Raw genomic sequence first — 16,224 nt, 5'->3', positions numbered from 1 at the left:
TTCAATGCAAGCAAACTACACCAGTCATTTTGACAACACTAAGATTACTGTTCTGTGCTTACTGTAGAATGAATGAAGGCGGTAGATACAAATGCCACCTTCCTGACCATTTCAAGACCTTCCTACACCATCCTCAGGCCCAGACGATGGCTCACACAACAGCAATGTACACTGGATTGAGATATAAATATTTAAGGTCTCTTGTCACATACGGTCAACTCATTTTAATTTCATAACCCGCACAGGGTTTGTTCGACAATGGCTCTATAGAGATAGGCTGGCTAGGCTGCAATAAATGATTCAGCAGCTCGTTTGTGTTTTATCTTTCATTCAAAATAAAAATGAATAAAGCTAAATTTCCTGAGCAGTTTTTTTTCAAACGCAGATGGAGAGATTAAAAACCCTTTGCATTACAGAGTGTGGGGACAATGTCCTGCATGTTATTTGTGCTGACACCAATTACAGTATGCGTCAAGAGAGGTGGGGTTTACAACCACCGTGCTTCCTCTTCCAAAGACAATATAAGGTTTACAGAGCACACAGCACTTCACTCCAACTCGCTGTCGTACAGTCAGCCGCTTCACCTTTGCAGGAGGCACGATGTCCTTCTCCACACAGAGCTTCCAGCTGGGTACAGCCGCCCGTTTGCAGGGCACAGCTCCTGGTAGCAGCGCTCTGTCCGTCAGGAGCGCGGCCGTGCAGCGGATCCAGGCGCCCAGTGTCTATGGTGGGGCTGGCGGCTACGGCACCCGCATCTCCAGCAGCACCGTCCGCAGACAGAGCTCCAGCGGTGCCTTCTCCAACATCTCTGATAACGACCTGCTGCTCGCTGGCAATGAGAAATCAACCATGCAGAACCTTAATGACCGCTTGGCTGCCTATCTGGAGAGGGTGCGCTCTCTGGAGAAATCAAACTCCCTGCTTGAAAAGCAGATCAAGGAGTGGCACGAGAAGAATACAGTGGGCATAAGGAGTGACTACAGCTCATACTTCCAAACAATCGAGGAACTCCAAAACAAGGTAAGATCTCCTACAGCCATCTATAAAAGCATAAACTGCAGCTTTGGGGAAGGTAACAATCTACTGTGGAAAAGTAGATCAAATAGGATCTGTCTCACCTGGGAACAGGAAATGCTTCATTCTGGCCAGACACAAATTAGTGACAGACTTTCTAATGTTTAAGACTCACTCAGTGTCCTTTGCGAGCTGCATTACCTCTGCTTCATCCCTTTCCAACCTTTCCTTTTTAGATCAGTGCTGCACAGTTGGAAAATGCAAGGCTTGTCCTGCAGATTGACAACGCCAAGCTGGCTGCTGATGATTTCAGACTGAAGTAAGTTCCACGCACTGCCTGCACTCCTTCATGCTTCAGTTATTCAGGATAACATCTAGTTATTAGTATCAAAGCTGAGAAGTAAACCACAGAGCTCAGTAAAAACAAATACTTTAGGCCTCGGGCTGTAGAAGTTATTGATTTGATGTTTCTGTCAAACTGCTGCACTTCTATGGTGGCGAAAGAAGCCTTGTTTTACAGGTATGAAAATGAGCTCTTGCTCAGGCAAAGTGTTGAGAGTGACATCAATGGGCTCATGCGAGTCCTTGACGACCTGACCTTAACCAAGTCAGATCTGGAGGCACAGATTGAAAGCGTGAATGAAGAAATCATTTTCCTTAAGAAGAACCATGAAGAGGTGAGAGCAGCAGAACAGTGTCATCATTTCTTTTTTGTCAGAGGCATTTACAAATTAAATTTAAGAGTTAAATTAAGAGCTAAATTTAAATTTAAGAATTAAGAGTTGCTCTGTTTCTGTATTTCTGAGCTTCTGCCCAATATTTGGGCCTGGAAGTTCACTTTAGCTGATGCTAACGCAGTGCTCAATGTTGTAGGAGGTTGAAAGGCTGCGCAAACAAGTGGGTGGCTCGGTTAACGTAGAGGTGGATGCTGCTCCAGGTGTTGATCTTGCAAGTATTATGGAAAACATGAGACGGCAGTATGAAGAAATGGCAGAAAAGAACCGCCAAGAAGCCAAAGAACGATTTGAAAAGCAAGTAAGGTCAATTGCTTCAACACCAGCGAGAGCCTCTGTCATGTCTGGTCACAGCTCACAGTCCTTCCATTTCCATATTTCAGACAGAAGCACTGAACCAGGAAGTAGCAATCAATGTAGAGCAGCTGCAAGAACAAAGGAGAGAGGTCACAGATCGGAGACAGATCTCCCAGAGCCTGGAGCTGGAATTACAGACCCATCTGAACATGGTGAGTGATGAACAGTTCTTGAAATAAGGGCTGTGTTTATAGAGATAACAACAAAAACTGGGACATATTTCAAAATGTAATTTTAAGGCCAAGATGTATCCTCTTGAACAATAAATCTCTGTTCTTTTTCACCAACTGTAGAAGAAGACTCTGGAAGATTCTCTGGCTGAAACTGAAGCACGTTACAGTTTTCAGTTGGCTCAAATCCAGGAAACAATTGCCAGGTTAGAGGCTCAGCTCAGGCAGCTGCGGGCTGACATGGAGGGGCAGAACACGGAGTACAGCATCCTGCTGGACATCAAGACTCGCCTGGAGATGGAGATCGCCACGTACCGACGTCTGCTGGAAGGGGAGGACATCAGGTGAGGAAAGGGGCTCCGGCAGCTTTGCACCACTGACAGCAGTGCAAATGAGCTCTAAATTCTCAGACAGAAACGGTGGTAAAATCTGCCTATTGGCAACTGGTTTTTGAAGGAAAAAAGTCTGCCTGCTGCCCGGCTCTCAGCTGTAGGCTCCAAGTCTGTGCTCCTTCAGAGGCTGCTGCAGTGTTCAGACCAGTCTATGCCACCCTCTGCACGGGTACACACTGTTACTCTTCTTGAATTGAGTATCTTGACAGCCGCCCACACTCCATGAACAAAAGTGATGCAGTTTTAGATAAACTTTTCCATAACTGTAATGACAGAAACTCAGGGCACATCATTTTAAACTGCTTTTGGTAGCATGAGCACCTGACCACATCAGAGCAAGGCACTCAGTGAGCGCACACTGACCTCCTGCAGTCTATGGCAAGTCTGGGAGCCCGTGCAGGATTCCATCCTGCTGCACTTCTGCCACCAGTAGCTGAGCCACTTATATACGTAGGAGGTGCAAATGAGCTGACATTTACTGTCTGGAAAGTCCAGCATCCCTTGCTCTGCAGTGCACAGAGGTCTGTGAAAGAGTGCAGAGCAGCACAAGCAGACAGCGCTGCTTCCCTCAAAGGTCCTATGGTTCAAAGGTCAGTTCTGGCTCAGGAACCAGGCCGGGCAAATCCTCCTGAGCTGAAGTTGTAACACTGCAGAAATTAGCCTGCAGGTGAATTTCACCTATAGCTGACGCTTAACAAAATTCACTTTAGTACTGAAAACTCATCTAAACACGTGACAAGGGCTGAACTAAAGTCTTGATGAAAGGAAATATACCTGTTTATATTAAAGGTGCAGAAAACATGCCAGGTTGTTTCTTCACTATGTCAGGCATAATATACTTACATTTTTCTGTTTAAAATCCGAACAGGGTTGTCCAAGAGGATATACTTACAAATGAACTTGAAAAAGGTATGTTGCACAGGCATGTGCTTTTGATGGCTTCCTGTTTAAATGTTATGGAATTAAGCGGGCTGATTTCAAAAAGTGCAGTTTCAGAGCAAATAATCAACTGGTGAAATCTTAAAACAAGAAAACAATCAACTGTATGAACAGGTAACCTCCAGGGATTATACAAGCCCTGCTTTATGTAAGTAACCCAGGTGCCAGAGGTAAAACCACAGGCTTCTCAAAGGGCCAGATGGATGGCAAAGCCATGGAATTCCTTTCCAAGGGCTTTCAGAGGTGTCTGCTTCTCTCCACTGACTGCACAGAGATTGGGCTCCTAAACGAAGTGCACACACTTTAACATTCTGTCAATGCACACTGCATTTTTATTAATTTACTGTTCAATTTCATTACCAGAATCAAGTAAAATTAAGAAGATCAAGACAATTGTTGAAGAGGTGGTTGACGGCAAAGTCGTGTCCTCTCAGGTTAAGGAGATTGAGGAGAAGATGTGAGCAGCACCAGCGGAGGGAGAGCACCAAAATGACACCATTAAACTTCATAAGGAAACCAATTTAATTCTCCCTGAAATCAACAAGGGTTGAAAAATGCCAAATCCTCAAGTCTCAGACAATCCAGGTTTTCATCTTTGTGTGTGTTTGTTCATTTTATTAATAAAACCAATAACATGTAGATTTACATTCAAAACTGTATTAAAATGTTGATTCAGTGCATCTCTTCTGAACGTGAACTATCACTGCGGTGCACTGGAGACTCACTTCAATAAATGTGATTTCCAAATAAGAAACGTCAATTGCCATTTCATAATAAATTAAAATGCAAAACTGAAGAAGTCTTCTCATTAATTGTCCATCTCTGGGGATTTCTGTATTGCCAAAGATCACCCATAGCATAAACTGCCCATCGGTTCTCAACTAGAAGAGTACTGCATCTGTCAGGCCCTTCAGTCACTGCTGCACACATCTGCTGAGCCCTGCAGCCCAAGGAGTTGGTGCTTCCTATTGAAATCTCACCTGTCCTCTGCATTATTTACTGCTCGTAAACAGCTGCCAAGGGAAATAATTCTTTGCTCTCTCAGCCCTGAGTCACTGATATCAGGCTATCAATCCATTTCTACGTAAATGCCTCACTTAAACTTTTGATCTACTGTTCTTAATACAGTTTGCCACCCCCCACCCTCCCCAGAAACCACACCCGTGCTCCTGGCTGTATGTTAATTAAAGAGGAGTACATTTCAGTTGACAAATCCAGTGATATAATTAAGCCAGGACAAAGGAAAATCAATTTTTTGTTTTTCAGAACAACTTAGAAATAGAAGCACATTGATTTTGAAGAGATTCCAGCTCAAAGCTTCTAACCTTCCAGAGCTGTGATTGATCTTTAGATGTATATTACAAGAGGCACAAAGCAGAAAAAGAACTGGCTATTGGAGCACATGGCTGAAAGTATAAACTGATGGTGTACAATTATGTTGCAATAGGAATGTTGGTTCCAGCATCCGACACAAGTATTTTAGTGACAAAAGGCACGGGGCAGAAAACAACTACAAATCACGGTCAGTATAATAAGAACATTATCATTTTCCTGACAGACCCACAGATCACCACCTGTCTGCACGCCTCTTCTGATCAGCTCTCTGGGTCGTTACTTAACGCCCAGAGAACACTGATCTGCCACAGGTTTGTACCAGAAAAGCACTGTGAATAGAAACACTTTTGACACGCATGCTGGGATATAACATGAAAGGGATCGTTCTACTTACTTAAGCATAATTCTATAATAATAGCCCCAAACCAAGAAAGCAATGAATATGTAATGACAAAAAAATTATTTCAGATGGATTTAAATGCGAAAAGAAATTTGCGCTCTGTTGCACATGGCAAAACATTATCATGATGTCTTAGCTCCACTCCACCCATTTCTCCTCATACAGCAAACACCTGGAGGGTTCCAGATTTCCGCTCCCACGGGTAATTTAGATTTTCACGTATCATTTAGTTTGGTCCGGACTCACTAAACTGCTTCTCTCCTCCCTAAATTTGAAAGAGGGGGAGAGAGAGAGAAAGAATTCAGCGCTCTGTTAGGAGGCGGTGACTACGGCAGCAGCCCCCATATAAAGGGATCCCAGTTCCCTGACGTGCCCCACTCTGTGCCTGCCTGGCGGATCAGCCCAGCCCTGTGGAGCACCATGGCCCTGTCAGTGCGCAGCAGTGTGGGATCCCGGCAGTTCTCCTCTCGGAGCGGCCTTGGCGGGGGACCCCTGAGGATGTCTGGCAGTAGCGCTGGAGGCAGCTTTGGTGGCAGCGGCCTTGGGTTTGGCGGTGGATCTGTTGGAGGGTTCGGTGCTGCTTCTGTGCTTGGCTCTGGCTTCAGCGGCAGCTTTGGGAACAGCGTAGGCAGTGGCTTTGGTGGAGGCTTTGTTAGCGGCTCTGGAGGCGGCTATGGAAGTGGCTCAGGCAGTGGCTTTGGTGGAGGTTTAGGAAGCGGTTTTGGGAGCGGTTCAGGCTCCATTTTTGGAGGTGGCTTTGGCAGCGGCGCAGCTGCTGGTTTTGGAGGTGGATTTGGTATTGGTGGCGGTGGGGATGGCGGCCTTCTTTCTGGTTCTAAGAAAGAAACTATGCAGAACCTCAATGACCGCCTGGCCGCTTATCTGGACAAAGTCCGATCCCTGGAAGATGCCAACACGGAGCTGGAACGCAAAATCCGAGAGTGGTACGAGAAAAATGGGCCTGGAGCTGCTGTTCCAGGATCCGGGAACGACTACAGTAAATATTACCCAATAATTGAAGATCTTCGAAACAAGGTAGCAAAACTATGTACTTCATGCATCTCTGTGTTTGTAACTCATTGCATCACATCCAGAGAAAAGGAACAAATTCCTTTCAGAAACCAGGAGCACACGATGGATGCCTGTAATCATCCTGTAACTTTGCACTGCGATCGTGTGCAGAATTTTTCTTGTATAGTTAATTGCAGTTCTGTAGCTCTGTCACACAACACTGTCAAATGACTTGGTTTAATCTGAATAAGGAAGTGAGCAGCAGAGCCCAGCTGTGCAAACTCTTGTTCAAATGGTCACATTTTAGAGGGTTTCATACTTTTAAAATCACAAATTCCACTTGTAAATTAGACAGAGTTCCTGCCAAATTCTTCAGGGATCTGAAAAAATGTATTTATGTGATTAATGTAAAATCACTCTGCGGTCGGTGTCTGTGTTCCAGATCATCAACGCGACTATCGACAATGCGAGAATCATTCTGCAGGTTGATAACGCCAGACTGGCTGCTGATGACTTCAGGCTGAAGTAAGTATCCCTCAGTATTGCAAAACCTCCCACTAGCACTTGAAGGGAACCGTTCTTAGTACTTGCAAATCTCTTTCATTGCAGAATACATTAACAGAACTACTAATACTATGAGAATTTTGTGCATTAAGATTTCATAGCAAAAGCTATATGAGTAGAGGACAGAATGTATTTGACCACGTTAGCCACATTAAAAGGACATTTCATTATTATTTTTCAGATATGATAATGAAGTGGCTCTTCGCCAGAGCGTGGAGGCTGACATCAATGGTCTGCGCAGGGTTCTGGATGAGCTGACCTTGACAAGAGCTGATCTGGAGATGCAGATTGAAAGCCTGAATGAAGAACTGGCTTATCTCAAGAAGAATCATGAAGAGGTAAATATAAGAAATAAATATTGACACTTATTTCAGTCAGAGTGGATGAAACAGTTCCCTCAAAGTGAAAGTTGCTACAAAAATGTGCCAATTAAAACCATAGAGGAAATGGGAGCCAGCTGAGATGCTTATTGCACTCTGTTCAGGTATCATCCGTACTGATGTCTTAGAGATGCAGGTTAAAGAATGGCTTTACTATAATAGCTTCAAAATAACTCAAAGTTAAATATCAAAACCATGAGAAAAGTGGAAATGACAGGCAAGGTCCATGCTCATATTTCAACATTTTGTACTCTTTAGAGACAGAATGTAGTTAGGAAGGGTTCTCGTTGAGAAACAATTTATATCACACACATTTCCTTGCATACATTTCTGGTAGAAGTATTTTGCCTTTCATTGAGATAATTTTTGCTTCAAACCTTTCCAGGAGCTCCAGGGTCTCCAGAGCAGTGCAGTCGGCCAAGTCAGCGTTGAAATGGATGCTGCCCCAGGAATCGACCTCACCAAGCTTCTGAATGACATGAGGGGACAATACGAAGTGATTGCTGAGCAAAACCGTAAAGAGGCTGAAGCGTGGTTCAATGAAAAGGTAACAGCCTCACAGACGGAAAACTCGGCCCAACGCATACAGATGTAAGTGCCCGGAACAGAGAAATTACACTCTTCCTCCTTGTCATTTCAGAGCGGGGAGCTGAAAAGGGAGATCTCCACCAATACTGAGCAGCTGCAGTCAGGAAAAAGCGAGATCACTGATCTGAAACGGACTCTTCAGAACCTGGAAATTGAGCTACAATCTCAGCTTGCCATGGTATGTGAAAAGAAAACTGCTAATTAGACAGAGAACCTTCTCCAACTTACCGGCCCTTTTTTGATCTTATACTTTTCTCCAGGATTGAAGGTTTGTGTTTATTTCCTATTAAATTCCGCATTTTTTTAGTTCTTAAATAGCAGTCACATATATACAACTGGACTGCAAGTAGCTTGTTATAAAGCAAATGAACTTTCATGGCCCCATTCAGTGAAGTAGCAAAAGCCAATTAACCCTTCTTCCTATTAACTTGGTATCTTTCCTACACAGAAAAAATCCCTTGAAGACACCTTAGCAGAAACGGAAGGAGGTTACTGTGCTCAGCTCTCACAAATGCAGCTTCAGATTGGGAACCTGGAGTCTCAGCTGCTGCAGGTCAGGGCTGACATGGAACGCCAGAGCGCCGAGTATCAGCAGCTTCTAGACATCAAGTCTCGCCTGGAAATGGAGATTGAAACCTACCGCCGCCTGCTGGACGGCGAGTTCGTGTAAGGAAACAAAGAATATACACTATCTTCTTTGTTTTATTTTCAGTAACAATAGCCTCTCCAGGATACTGTTATAAATAAGTGCCACGCTCACCAAAAGACACACAAGGCAGACGGACAGATTTCAAATACTTGGCTCTTCTTCAGAGACATCATGAATTCTACACAGTATTTAATTAACCTATGAATGCCAACATGAAGGGGAAATAACAGGAGCTTTCCTGAACATGACAAACACTGCAGCACTGCTTGTCTCTGCTTCATTTGCAGGAGTGGCGGACAGGGAGTTGTATTTGAAAGCTCATCTTTGACGGGGCCCAAGTCACAGACACAGTCCCTGGATTCTTCTCAGGGTAGGCAGAACTCAACCAAATAAAGCTTTGTTTTACATCAGCTATAATAGACAATTACCATTAAAATTCAGGTCAATATTAATGTGTGCCCATACACAACTGCTTTACATAACCAGCATAACTACCAGATAGAGAATTATCAAGTACCTATTCAGAATTATCTCCAAAGCTTTAAAGTAAAGTAACGCATGCCATTCTGTTTACTTACATCGCAGTTCTTCATAACAAGTAACTAGTTCCAAAAGAAAAAGGACACAGCTGTTCATGTAAGGTGTTGTAACAAGAGGATAAATGTCTGCTTTGTGTCCTTTGTGATACTCAGATCCTACCAAAACCAGAAAGATCAAAACGATCGTTGAGGAAGTGGTGGATGGAAAAGTCGTTGCATCCCACGTGAAGGAAGTTGAAGAGAAGATATAAGGCACAACCTGAGATCACAGCGGATCCATTCTCTCCATGTTTCTTTCCATAAAGCATAAATTTGTTCTTTTGAATGAAGTAAAAAAAGTAGATTGGCTTTTTGCTAAGATTCTTTGGTATGGAGCAGAACCTCTTTTCATTCCTAGCAGCCTGCCAATACACTCTCCAATCCATTGGTATTATCTGCATTATTTTCCTGGTGTTCTTTAACTATCATCAATTCTTTGTTCAGTTACTAGAAATACTGTGCACACATTCAATCAAATATGCCTTTCTATATTTTTGAGTAATTAATAGATAAAACATTTTTGCTGTTTTAACCAAATTTTCCAGATTTCTCGACTAATAAAAGCAGACTCAGCAAGCTTTAAGGTATTAATCTCCTTTCATTCTTTGCGTCACCACTGAGGGCTGTGACTCCTGAGCCATATATTCCACTCTGTTGGGTATTCTGCTTCACCACATACCATATCCACAGTATTGTGCTCCTCACATAGAGACATTAATCCAACTTTAGAACAAGAATATGATAGAAAAAAGCCTGTTTAAACATAGGATTAAAGGAATACCGGATACCAAAAAAAAAAAAAATAAAGCTATCAATTTACAGCCATGTAAAGGACAAAGAGAACTTCCTGCTAACAGAGCAGTACAGAGGCTGTAGTGGCAGGGCAGAAGGGCTGCCCTGGTTTCTAAGCACACCACAAACCCGCAGAGATGTTCCAGAGCGCCACCAGGTGGGAGCACCATTTTATGTTTCAAAACCTACCTTGGACTGACTTCAGGTCACCCAGCGATGAGCTGTTCGAAACCATCTGACACTCAGAACAACACCATGAACCAGAATACCAACAACCCACACCTCCATATTTGTGCATGAGGTTTTTTTTTGTCGCTGTGCACAGCGACATTAGCACAGAATCCAAAGAACTGACAATTGTTTTTTAAACTGCAGAAATCCAACATAATAAAATACAGGCACTGAAAGTTGCTAGGATCCAAAATGACATAAAACCTATTGAAAATAAGGTAGCTTAAGCCTACCTTAGAGTGGCAGCAGTGTCACAGCCAGATGTTCCCCTTACACCTGGAGAAAGGGAAGGGAAAATAAACATTAGTGCTCATTTATTGTTTTAAAGCTTTCAGAAATGTGATCAGCATTTCAGTTCCTGACACGTTTTGATGCACAACATTTGGTTTGTTGGGATCAAGTCCAACATCCCTGCAGACCTCTGTACTGTACTTCAAACAGAAACAGTTCTGAGTAGCAGACAGTGTCGACTGCCTGGTGGAAGCAGAAGACATTCGGAGCCCCAGGGAGCTGCAGTTCAGCTGCAAAGGATCACTACTGTGATGAAAATGAGAAAGAAGAAAAGCATACATTATTTGCTTAGGGACATGGGCTCTTCCTTTCCTGTTTATACTCTCCTAAGCTAAAAAATCTTATGTTTGTTTTATGGATGTGGATCAATGAAAAAACTGACAATATTTGTTTTTAGAATGAAGTAAAAGTCGAATGTTTAAGACAGCTGCAGAAAAAGCACTGGACAACAAAACCTTCTCATTCCTGCCCGGGTCAGCTGGAGAACAACCAGCTCAGACAAATCAAAGCACTACACAGGATCCTTTCACATGTGCCAGCAAACAGAGTCAGGAACAAGGAAGCCTTATGCACACAAGGAGACTTTGAAGTGGAACAAGGCTTTGACTTCTTCAAAGGAGCATCTTGTAAGATTAGTGCCTTTTTCCCCTCATTTCACTGATACATGCTGGAGTCTAAAATACGTTGTTTTGTGGGTTGGTTTTCTTACTGAAATCTGAATTCTTACTAAATATCCCATACTGCACGTTACTGAGCAAACTTCATAAAGCTAAGGGAAGTTCTTACCACTCGTGATCATTGAGACTGTAACTATTCAGCAGTTAAAACAGGCCAGGAAACAGATTGATCTGTAGAAAGCAGGACAGACTGCCCTTACCTTCCACCCTCCATGTAGCAATGGGGAAAGTAAGTAAGATGTAGCCCCATCAGCCCCACTGCAGCTGCCCTGCTGGGAAGCTGCTCCCTCCCTTCGCCCTTGTGCTCTCATTCTGAGCAGCTGTGATGCTTTGTATCTCCCAACCTCAATCACTTTGAGGTTATAAAATCCCCTAACTTACAATGTAACAAAGACATTAACACACTGTATGCATTCACTTCCACACACAACCTTGGCATCCTGATTTCAGCCGGGTGTTGGGTTACCGGACACCTGCAGGACGGACCCCAAGCCCCGGCTCCAGTGTGTGCCCAGAACCGAAGCTCTGCGGCTTTAAGAGCCGCCGCTGCTCTGCCTCCTCCCGCCGCAGGCTCTGCAGAGCCCCCCCCCTCCCCAGCGAAGCCGGGCACCAAAGGGGAGCATGGGAGGGGGATGGAAGCGGCCCGGCTCCTCGGGGGTGGCGGGGCAAAGTATGAAACACCCGACACCAGAAATCAGATAAGGAGCGGCATCTCAGCAAGGACCCAGGTAATGACTTCATGCAGACAGACACCTTCCAAAGGAAGCAGACAGCCCTTGTCTATGCAGCTCCTCCCTCCGCCTCTATGAGGTACGGTATTTTCTTTTCGATGCAGCATATTTTGGGGGACGGGATTTTGATTTGACTGCAGTAGGATTTGGGCTGGAAGATAAAGGGAAGGTTTTGTTGATGGGATGAAATGCACAGTAACAGGGATGCGGCCCGTCCGGATGCTCTGTGCCTCACAGTGACACTGCTGGGCTGCGCTGCTGTAAGAGCCGAACCACGGCAGCTCTGATACCCCACAGCAAATGAGCATCTCGAGAATCAAAGGCAATGCAAGGAAGCGATTAATCTAAATGCCTTCCAGCTTTTAGCACCTATATTAAAGAAACCTGTACCTTTTCAGGGCCTGTTTCCTAATGCTTACAGTAAAACTGCCATACTTTTCAGCAAATATCATCTGTTCTCCCATACAGATTCATGACATGTTATCAACACCCGGTGCTGCTGGTTTAGATTTATATACAAAAATATCTCTAAAACCTAAAGACCTTGACACAGCAAACCAAGTTACAGTCACCAAATGCCAAGAGGCTCCATCTGCAAATCAGACCAGCTGTCACCCAGTAGTGCTGCAGAACAGGGACTGCAGGCATTCTGTGTTGAAGCACAGCTCCCAGTGCTGCTGCAGTGCCCGCTGGAGCCCTGTTCCAGCCCGGCCCGTGGCACAAAGCAGCCCAGGAGCTGCACTACAGCCGTGTCATAGGAACCGTGCAGCATGCAGACATGGGGACAAGCAAAGAGCATTGAGTGTGCGCTTACAGAACAAGGAATCCTCATTACACTGTACATAAAATGCTAACTTGTCACTGTTAGCTCTAATAAGTCTATGAGAATCAAAAAAAAAATCCTAATGAGAGATGTTTATGTGTCTGCTTTATTTACTCTGTGTAAATATTTTACATTATCTGGTTCTGTATCCCCTGCAGCAAGAAGCAGCTCCAGTTAAAAGAATGGACAAAGATGCAGAAGCGTTGCAGGCAGCCAGAGCGGAGCTGAGCGAAGCCCGGCGGCAGTGGCATCACATGCAGAGCGAGATCGAATCCCTGCACGCTGTGGTAAGCACCAAAAGCAGCAGCCAGATCTGGGGAAAATAACACTCCTTAGAGGACTTGATATAAAAACACACTGTCTGACTTTTAATGAAATGTATGTACACCTTTCAAATCTTAAAAGGAATTAAATTCAACAGGAAAAGGGTTTGGAGCGCTCGCTGCGTGCCACAGAACAGCAGTATCACGTGCAGCTCCAGAACCTGGAGGCAGAGATTGAGTGTTTGGAGAAAGACCTGCAGGACGTGAGGAGAGGCATCGAGAAACAGCTGCGAGAGCACGAAATCCTGCTGAACACCAGGATGAAACTGGAGGAGGAGATAGCAACGTACCGCAGCCTGCTGGAGCGAGAGGAGAACAGGTACCTGCTCATTAAAGCACCCCGTTATCCTCCTCTTCAGAACTTCCCAATGAAATAACGTGGCACTAATAGAAGAAATCCTAACGGTTACTACAGCCAAACAGAACTTCTCATACTCCTATTTTTAAACTGCCCATAGCTGCCTGTCAAACAAGTGATGGATGAAAGCAATTCAGTACAATGAGGTGCAGGTGAAGCTGTTTGTTGTTGCAGGTACCGCTGCTCCGTACCTGAGCAGAAGGGCAGGAAGCCCAACCTCAGCACGACCACCTTCACGCTGCCTGCAGGTGGGTGCACTCACTTAATTCCCCATGGGGCTCATGGCCTCAACACAGCTTCATATTGGTGGGGTGCTGCAGAACGAGCTTCTGTACAGATGGAAGAGAAAAGCCCCGGCCGTGTGCCACCACCTCCCCACTTACATGCATGGTACATCTGCATTTTCTTTTACAGATGGTGTAAAGAAGCACGAAACTGAGAAGATGGAGTTGATGACAAAACAAGCAATCCTAGATGGCAATATTACGAAGCAAAGTGCTGAAGCTCACGGCACTATAAAGTAAGATATGCATAAATCTAAGAAAACATTTCAATGTGAATCTGGGGCACTTCACTCTCTGATTTTTCCTTTCTTTAGTATCCACACAGCCAGGAAGCTCCAGAGTAGCACTGGTAGTTCCAGTTATACTGAATGGTGTGTTTTAACAATAAATTAAATATTAAAGAGCTCTTTATTAGCACTTGCTTCCTGAGCTAGCAATATCACAACGCTGCCTCTAACAGTTCCATTCTTGACAGAAATGCAATAATACATTTAGTTAAGGCTGAAAGTAAAAGAGCCCATTTTGTGTCTGCAAAGCCCTCCCAGGGCATCTTTAGGCACAGAATTTCAGGCCTGGCTGCTCCAACTCATACTGGGAAACCCTACAATTTGCTGATTGCTGCAGGGGGAATGAGAGCCTGGCTGCTCAGGGGGCAACTGAGGGTTGGAATGTTTTATTCATCTTGATTGACTTTGCTGGTGTTGCATTGCCTCCTTCTCTTTTTCCATGGTGCAGCTCAGTCCTGCCTCATTGCAGACCGAATCCTAAACTTTCTCCTTGGAAACAAACTTTCTGTGTTCAGAGCAATGGGTTTGTATCCAAGTCTACTTAAAAGCGTGCAAACAAAACCGCACTCAAGTGTCCCCTTGACTTCCAGAAGGAAGCTGTTAAAAATTAAGAAAAAAAAAACAACAAAAAAAACCAACTCTGGTTCCTCGGTACAACATTTTAAAGCAGCCCTGAAGTTCCGTGTCACACAGCGCCCAAAGCATCCAAACACATTTGCTTTACTGTTTCAGGACAGAAAAAGTGGATGAAGTCATTAAGCAATGGGAAGGCTCTTTCTTCAAGGACAACCCGCGCTTAAGGAAGAAATCTGTTTCGCTGCGCTTTGACCTGCACCTGGCAGCGGCCGAGGAAGGATGCAGACACAGCCAGAAAACCCTGCCAGCCATCGAGGTCAGGCTGGTCATGAGGCGGTCGTGCAGCATCCCCTCCATCAAACCATAGCACACAGCTCAGCAGGTCAGCGCCTCCTCCTGCCACTGCTATGGACCCGCACCCGGAGCTGGTACAGCAGCCGTGTCTCTTCAACAAAGGGGAGAAGGGCAGCACCCAGATCCCAGGAAACCCGACTTCTACCAGTTTTATACTCTGGGTATGGACCACAATTCTGTCATTCCTGTTGTTTTGTAGTACTGTTCCAAATAGTAAAAGAATTAAACTGCACCTTTATACTTCGCTAAGAGAACTCGTTTCTCTCTCTGGGAATGAGAACCACATACTTCATTCTCTTCTTCAATGCCATATACATTAAGTGCCCCCAGAGCCACCACTGAGAGCAATGGGCACATACAGAGCTGGTGGTCCTGCATCTGTGCACAGACAGAAACCAGAAATGGAACCCTAATATGTTTAATGAGATCACAGGACAAACTGCACACAAACAGAAACAGAGTAAGGATGTTTGTTCACAAGGATTTAAGGTGGTGACCCTTAAAATCAGAACCCCCTGCAGAGAACACTGGAACTATGGGGGCTCAAAAGGAGAAAACACACAGACAGAACCTGTGGGATCCAAAGCAGCAGGAAAGAACCAACTGCAGTGTCAGTGAGTGTCATAGGAATTAAGGCACATGTTACAGATGGGAACCACGACGTCTCGCACCGTTCAGTTTCGCTTCTGGCCTTTATCAACAGCAACAACAGCGCAGTGGTTCCATTGCCCACGGTTCTCTGTCTACTGTATAAAGCTGGCTAATTATCATTAACCTTAAAACTGATGCGGTGTTGTTAATACCTGAGTAGTTGGCATCCTGAATGTAACGGCCTCTCCTGGCATTTTCACTATGCAGCTTTTTTCGTGTGCTATACTCTGTATGTTTTACAATACTTGAATTTAAACTAAGTTTTAATCGCTTTGAGGCACTTTAAACAGGGATACAAACTTACCAAAGTAAATAGCGGTACAACAATAAAAACAATAAAACCTGAGCTTTGTGTGTCCGTCCTGAGGGGGACTGGGTGGCAGAGAGCACAAACAAAAGCTGGTTTATGATCATTAAACATGTTCAGGGCTCCTGACCTGAACAACCCGCTATAAACAAACCTTGTACAGCAGTAAGAGCACATAGAGTAACATGGAAACGGAGCACAGGCAAACAGAAATGAGAAATAAATAGAAAAACCAACCAACTAAAGCAAAGGAAACAATAAATAACGATCCAGAATGATCAGTATGGAACTGCACTGAACACTGCAGCGACTTGTGCATGTTTAATGCTATCGACACCAAGCACAACTGAATGCAACGTACAACACAATGTAATGAATGTGGTCAAACCCAAGCCAAACCAGGGTTACTTTTCACCTCTAAGTATTTT

General features: G+C 44.4%; 3 protein-coding genes across 4 annotated transcripts; all 3 read left to right on the top strand.

Annotated features, from left to right (window-relative positions):
* The first annotated feature begins 541 nt into the window (after nt 1-541).
* LOC107325182 (keratin, type I cytoskeletal 20-like) lies at nt 542-4,402 on the top strand. The gene is made up of 8 exons (XM_015885800.2): nt 542-1,020; nt 1,251-1,333; nt 1,535-1,691; nt 1,888-2,049; nt 2,132-2,257; nt 2,399-2,619; nt 3,536-3,576; nt 3,970-4,402. The coding sequence occupies exons 1-8, from the start codon at nt 601-603 to the stop codon at nt 4,065-4,067; spliced, it is 1,308 nt and encodes a 435-aa protein (XP_015741286.1). The 5' UTR covers nt 542-600; the 3' UTR covers nt 4,068-4,402.
* A 1,286-nt stretch (nt 4,403-5,688) lies between these two features.
* Nucleotides 5,689-9,394, top strand: LOC107325186 (keratin, type I cytoskeletal 12-like). The gene is made up of 8 exons (XM_015885808.2): nt 5,689-6,376; nt 6,795-6,877; nt 7,098-7,254; nt 7,682-7,843; nt 7,937-8,062; nt 8,333-8,550; nt 8,821-8,903; nt 9,226-9,394. The coding sequence occupies exons 1-8, from the start codon at nt 5,762-5,764 to the stop codon at nt 9,321-9,323; spliced, it is 1,542 nt and encodes a 513-aa protein (XP_015741294.1). The 5' UTR covers nt 5,689-5,761; the 3' UTR covers nt 9,324-9,394.
* Nucleotides 9,395-11,669: 2,275 nt separating this feature from the next.
* KRT222 (keratin 222) lies at nt 11,670-15,835 on the top strand. 2 transcript variants are annotated; one of them, XM_015885806.2, is made up of 6 exons: nt 11,670-11,830; nt 12,815-12,943; nt 13,078-13,298; nt 13,512-13,585; nt 13,752-13,857; nt 14,641-15,835. In XM_015885806.2, the coding sequence occupies exons 1-6, from the start codon at nt 11,735-11,737 to the stop codon at nt 14,849-14,851; spliced, it is 837 nt and encodes a 278-aa protein (XP_015741292.1). In that variant the 5' UTR covers nt 11,670-11,734; the 3' UTR covers nt 14,852-15,835. The 2 variants fall into 2 exon arrangements, with proteins under 2 accessions (XP_015741292.1, XP_015741293.1); XM_015885807.2 differs by having other exon boundaries at nt 11,717-11,912.
* Nucleotides 15,836-16,224: the final 389 nt, after the last annotated feature.

Source organism: Coturnix japonica, chromosome 27 (assembly GCF_001577835.2).
Source record: "Coturnix japonica isolate 7356 chromosome 27, Coturnix japonica 2.1, whole genome shotgun sequence".
NCBI lineage: Eukaryota > Metazoa > Chordata > Aves > Galliformes > Phasianidae > Coturnix > Coturnix japonica.
This window is presented reverse-complemented; position numbering and strand designations above follow the sequence as displayed.